Consider the following 5,572-nt stretch of genomic DNA (forward strand, 5'->3'; position numbering starts at 1 on the left):
GGTGACAGACCTGTATCCCAGGGGGAAGCGTCTCTGTGTTGACATCTGACTCATCTTCTGATGCTGTGTCTGTGTCCTCCTCCTCTTTAATGACAGCACTGGCAGTGGGACACAGCTTCCTCAGTTGTGAGAAAGCAGAAGCGGCCTCTTCTTCACTGAGTGGTGGCACATCACACTGCGGCTTCCGGCGCGCCTTCTTGATCTGGACTCCATGTTTAGGGTGCGAAAAGTCCATGTCCTCAGCCCTTTGTGGATCAACCTGAAAGAAATAATCCACAAAATGAATTATCAATAATATATGTGAGAAAAAGCATTATACAGTGGCCATGTCAGATATTACACTTTACAAAGAGGAACATCTTAGCCTGCAGTCCAACCTTGTTGTGCTTTAGTTCGCTCCCAAAGGTCGCTACCCCATGGCATTGACGGGGTAGCCACCGTTGGGAGTGGACTAAAGCACAACAAGGCTGGACTCCAGGCTAGGAACATCTACTATATTGCTGTAAATCTATAGTGTAGGGCTATATATTGTGAATTGGATACATGTAAATGCCACATGATTTTGTAGAAGCAAAGAAATCCATTCATTAATGTAAGTTATAACAGTGTACTTAGGCAAAAAAATTGTAGACATTGAAAAAAATTCTACTCAATTATAATGCCCAAATATGAACAGACCTTATCTTTGTAATATTTGTTCCACACGGCCTTTCTGCTGGTGCATGACGTCCGTTTTTCCTGAAGAGACCTGGAGGCCTCCACTGCGAACAGCAGTGCAGCCACATGGCTGCAGACCTCTCCCAATCTACATTGAAATATAACAAAAAATGAGTATACATTATAGGTACTATAGTCAGGAGCAATTTTAGAGTTAATGGTAAAAGGAACGGATAAGTTGGCCAGCTTCACAGTACAATGAAAGATTTGCCTTATCTTCTCATTATGGAAGTCTCTGTGATATTTGAATATTTCTACTATATACACATTTCTTTTAGCATTATCTACATCTACATGATGATATGTGTTAGTATACTCACTCTCAGGAACTGTTGATAACTCCAAATTACCTAGAAAACGAAACACATCAACAAGTAAAACCTGCAACAAGAACATCAACAAGAAGAAATGCATTTGCAACAGGTACAAATACAACTGGAAACCATCAAGCACAAGAACATGAACCAAGGAAAAAAATTAAGACAGTTATCTTGCCACATACAAACTGCATGGTCGCTCCTCCCTGGAAATATACGGAGGAACATTTACAGGTGAGTACTAGTTTGACTTTCATTATTTCTAAAACTGTTTCTTGCCATGGACCTCATCTGACGAGAACACTGTTAGATAAAAATGTGACTTTTTGGATATGATGGTCAATGCAGTTATATTACCTACCCTGCCATACAAGTGCAGTGAGCTGCCATGACATAACCCTCTTTTTTGGTCAAACACACCCATGGGTTGTGAGGAGTCTCTGCTACTCTCTGTCCTGAAACACAAATGTAACAGAAAAAAAAGATAATACAGTAAATATAAAAACGTATCTGACAGTTAAATACTAATCACGCATCTCATTCTTCATCTTCAAGAGTTCTCACTACAGGTACATGTAAGTAGAAATATTGTTCCAATGCACTCCAACACCCACCTGGCACAACCTTGGCCTTAAGGAAGCAGACCTTCACATTTTTTCCAATAGGGTGGTACCTGCACTCCCTCACATGGCCACTTATAAAGAGATTGTACGCCTCCAGGGATTTATAGGCTTTCATGGCTTCTCCGTTAAACGGACCTGGAGCCTCGATTAGGTAGGTGTAGATGCACCCATAGTCCGTATCTGGCCAGAGGCTCAAATCATCCTTCCAACCTGTATAACATACAAATGATAATAAACATAACGTTACGTAGCCAGAATTTCTAGAGATTAGCAACAAACACATTTACACTTACTCATGTTTTTGTAACCTTTATCTGACACAAAAATCTACCTTATCAAAATCTAGAAACACATGTACACATGATCCTCACCTGTCAGACTGTATGGGTCAGGTAGGCGTACACCGTCACCAGTCACCGCCGAACCAGTCACTTCCGGGTTTGAACTATCGCCGGCGTCTTCGACACTTACCATTAATTTCTCAAAATACCTGGTTCGGTCATTAGGCTCCAAAGAGCTAATGTAGCTGTTTGAAGAACTCATATTGATTAAACGTATTAATTAAACCACATTAGGAACAGAAATATAACAGCCCGGAACGGATGACAGAAAGCCCGTACGGCGGGAAAATCAAAACAACCGGAAACACATGACGGAAGTCAAGAGGGCAAGGGTCATTTTCTCCCAAAATATTACACAAGAAAAAAAAAAAAAAGACTAAGAAGTAGTGAAAAAAATACAAAATCTGAAAAAATCCCATGGATGCGATAAAAACGTGGCTGAAAATGCGCAAATTCGCGTAAACAGTACGATCTGCTTCCGCGCCGGTATGCTAATTAGTAATCTGATCTCCTAACGCTTTTTGCCTACCAGTCAGCGCTCGTGCGCCGAATACCCCGGATGTAAACAATAACAGCGATTGCTCGTATTTCTTTTTCAGCGCGGAAAACAGAATCAATTCTTTCTGACATATTTCTAGAGCAAGACCGTCCGCGTTTCCAAATTTCCTGTTCTAAATTTGAAGCTCTTTGATTCGGCAATGTAAAATTCAAACCATCGTAAGTTTGTATGTAAAACCCGGCCATTTCCTTTCGGGGCCGGGGCTTTCGGGGGAGAAGCCTCGCCATGTGGCCCCGCCCACACCGTCGGCTTCCTTGTTACCAAGGCAGTGCACTTTTTCGCCCACTTCATCAAAGGCCGCCGCTGTTGGTTAGAGTTTCAAACAGCCGCGTGCCAGTTGACAGCGAACTTCATATGCTACGTGATTATTGCATTCCTTGGACTTCCCCACAGCGGTGCTTCTACAAAATATTTATTAGACTGTAACATTTATTCCCACGTAACGTTACGTGTTTTATAGAATAGAATCTGACGCGGAACAGCGGTTTCGCCGGATATTTTCCTTGAAACATGTCCGTTGGAATATCGTCTGACAGCGAGGCGGCGACGATATAAGACCGTCAACAACAATCGCACGTCACGGCAGCGCAGCGAAGGTACTAGCGCTATAAAGAAGCGCTTCAGCTTCGGATGGCAAACCGGACGATAGTTATAAGTACTGTTGAGCTGAGTAAAGTTTGTTGTTTATGAGTTTTTAGTTGTCTTTGACTCTTTGACCCGAAATACTGCTAAGTTAAACTGCTGAAAAGAAGTTAAGTGACTGCTACGATTATCGTAGATATGGCCCTAAAAACTGATAGAATAAGCCTTCTGATTAGCCTAAAATGCAAGAGCTTCGCCCCCCTGGGCCGCCCCCCCGGGCCGCCCCCCCCCCCTCCCTGGACCCCGGCCCCCTGCCCCGACGCTGTGACAAAATCCTGGCGAGAACACCGCGCCGGGCGCCCCGGCCGCCGCCGCCCCGCCGCCGCCCCGACTCAATCTGAACAATGTTTGGATGGCTCATGGTAAAACTGGCTTGTGCAGGTTGCAAAACCTATAGCTTAAACAAAATCAAGGAAAGTATTGAAACAAATACTTAGAACTGACCTAGACCGAGACACATTTTGATACTTTGGGGGCATTAAATTTCATTCTGCCTGCGCTCAATTTCATTCTACCTTCCTTGAATTTGATTGCAAAGGGTGCCGATATTCGGCAAAATAAAGTCAAAGCTCTGTGAATTTCTTGATCTCTTATTACTTCTTGGCAAAATGAATTCAGAGGACGGCTTCTGGCTCAATTCAGGCCGTCTAAAGCAAGATGAAGTCATCATTTGACGGGCGGACACTTCCGTGTTGCTTAGCAGCGGTCGTTGACCTCGTTCGAACACCATGTTCCATATCTCCCGGGCGGGTTCCATAGCTACCGGTCGTTGACCTCGGGTCCTTGGAACGTAGTTCCAAAGTTCTATTGGGGCTCGAAAGTTCGATTTTGTGTTAAAATTGCTAGTTTTTTCACCCTTTTTTGCCCCATAAAATCATTTTTTGGTATCTTTAGGGGACCAAATGACCAAGGTGCAGTGTCTTATGTGCAGACCTACCAGCTTGCTGAATTACGAGATATTCCAAGGTCTAGTTTCGGAGATATTCATGTTTTTTATTTGTGCGGAAAAGAAGAAGAAACAGAGCAAAAACAGTATGTACCTTCTGTGAAGGTAACATAATTATAAAATTCGCACGAATCACTATGTGATTCACACGAACCTTATGAGATTTTCACGATCCTTATGCAAAAACGGCGGCCGGGAGGAGGCATGATTTTGAGCGTTTCTACCCGTGATATTTATAGTTCAAGGTATGGAATGGACATTTACCGTCGCAAAGATGTATTTGATAACCTGTGAGCTACTGTTTTGCTTCATTTCGGCATGTTACATCGTATTTTCCGTCGCCGCCGATCGAAGTCGCCATCTTGAAAATCCCGCTCCGTCTGTCACGTGACCCCGGCAGTGGTTGCGCAATTTCGCATAAGGTTCGTGTGAATCACATAGTGATTCGTGCGAATTTCATAATATTCGTGCGTTTTTGCATAGTGATTCGTGTGAATTTCATAATATTCGTGCGTTTTCGCATAGTGATTCGTGTGTATCACATAATATTCGTACGAATTTCATAGGGTTCGTGCAAATGCTTAGGCACCCCTGTACATGTACGTGACTGTTGTCTATTTGGCCAGTTTCTACTATTTTCCAGCAACATGTGGAGCCTGGTAGAGACTATCCCACTGCGTGTGCGTGTCTGTATGGATGTACAGAACGAAACGATTGTAAAACAACAGCTTTATATAGTATAATATACCAGTCGTGTTAGTCTTTGGCCTGACAGTGTCTAGTTTCTAGTAGTCTTATTGACATGCTTTTCTCAGATGTCAAATCGTTTCTTACGAACGTATTTCTTGCTGTAAGCAGTGGAAAGAAAAGAAATAAAGTAAAAATGGCATACTTTACTGGTGTGTTTCTGTTTCTTCTTTATCAATATACTTGAAGGCATTGGTGACAAAATGAAGTTAATGTTTATGTACAGAGATGTTTATCGAAATATTTGAAATTGCAAAGCCTTTTGTTAATATTTCAAGTCGATAAGAGATTATATATTCACCCATAATAGATCTATGTATGAAACGTTAGTGAAACTGAAAAGTGACAAGAAAGCTCCATAGTTAAACGTTCATTCTAGCCCCTCAGCAAAAGATAAGGCGGATTTAGAAAGCCGGGGCGCTTTATCCATAACTGATTCCTAGTACAAATGTAATTAGGTGGTTCGGCTAAGCCTCAAGGTCAAGAACAAGAGCTACGGAGTCTTATTAATTATGTAAGTGGATAAACAGTCAAGTAAACGTTGTCATTCAAAACCGTATGAGTTCTCAAAGCAGATGTTGGGTGAAGGATCGTAATTCTTCCTGAGTAACGGACAGGCTTTTCTGGCAGTCGCTTCCCTTGTTTAACTACATGAACTGTTAGAATTTTTTATCATTTGA

General features: G+C 42.3%; 2 protein-coding genes across 4 annotated transcripts in view; both read right to left on the reverse strand.

The window, feature by feature from the left end:
- The window catches only part of LOC118418945, a 4,984-nt gene extending 2,578 nt beyond the window's left edge, over window positions 1-2,406 (reverse strand). Inside the window, exons 1-7 of one of the 3 annotated variants that reach the window (XR_004831565.1) lie at window positions 2,029-2,406; window positions 1,649-1,867; window positions 1,396-1,489; window positions 1,220-1,240; window positions 1,038-1,067; window positions 679-805; window positions 245-259 (exon numbers count right to left, since the gene is read on the reverse strand). Coding sequence is in view for 2 of the 3 variants with exons in the window: in XM_035825087.1 (XP_035680980.1) it covers window positions 679-805; window positions 1,396-1,489; window positions 1,649-1,867; window positions 2,029-2,200 (612 nt within the window). In the remaining variant the exon portion in view is untranslated. Of the gene's footprint in view, window positions 1-244; window positions 260-678; window positions 806-1,037; window positions 1,068-1,219; window positions 1,241-1,395; window positions 1,490-1,648; window positions 1,868-2,028 lie in introns of those variants that run through there. The other 2 variants (XM_035825088.1, XM_035825087.1) reach the window with 2 other exon arrangements.
- LOC118418946 (phosphoribosylformylglycinamidine synthase-like) overlaps window positions 1-5,572 on the reverse strand; it is an 80,451-nt gene that overhangs the window by 72,461 nt on the left and 2,418 nt on the right. The gene's annotated exons all lie outside the window — the stretch shown is intronic.

The sequence above is a fragment of the Branchiostoma floridae genome, chromosome 7, assembly GCF_000003815.2.
Source record: "Branchiostoma floridae strain S238N-H82 chromosome 7, Bfl_VNyyK, whole genome shotgun sequence".
In the NCBI taxonomy this organism is placed as follows: domain Eukaryota; kingdom Metazoa; phylum Chordata; class Leptocardii; order Amphioxiformes; family Branchiostomatidae; genus Branchiostoma; species Branchiostoma floridae.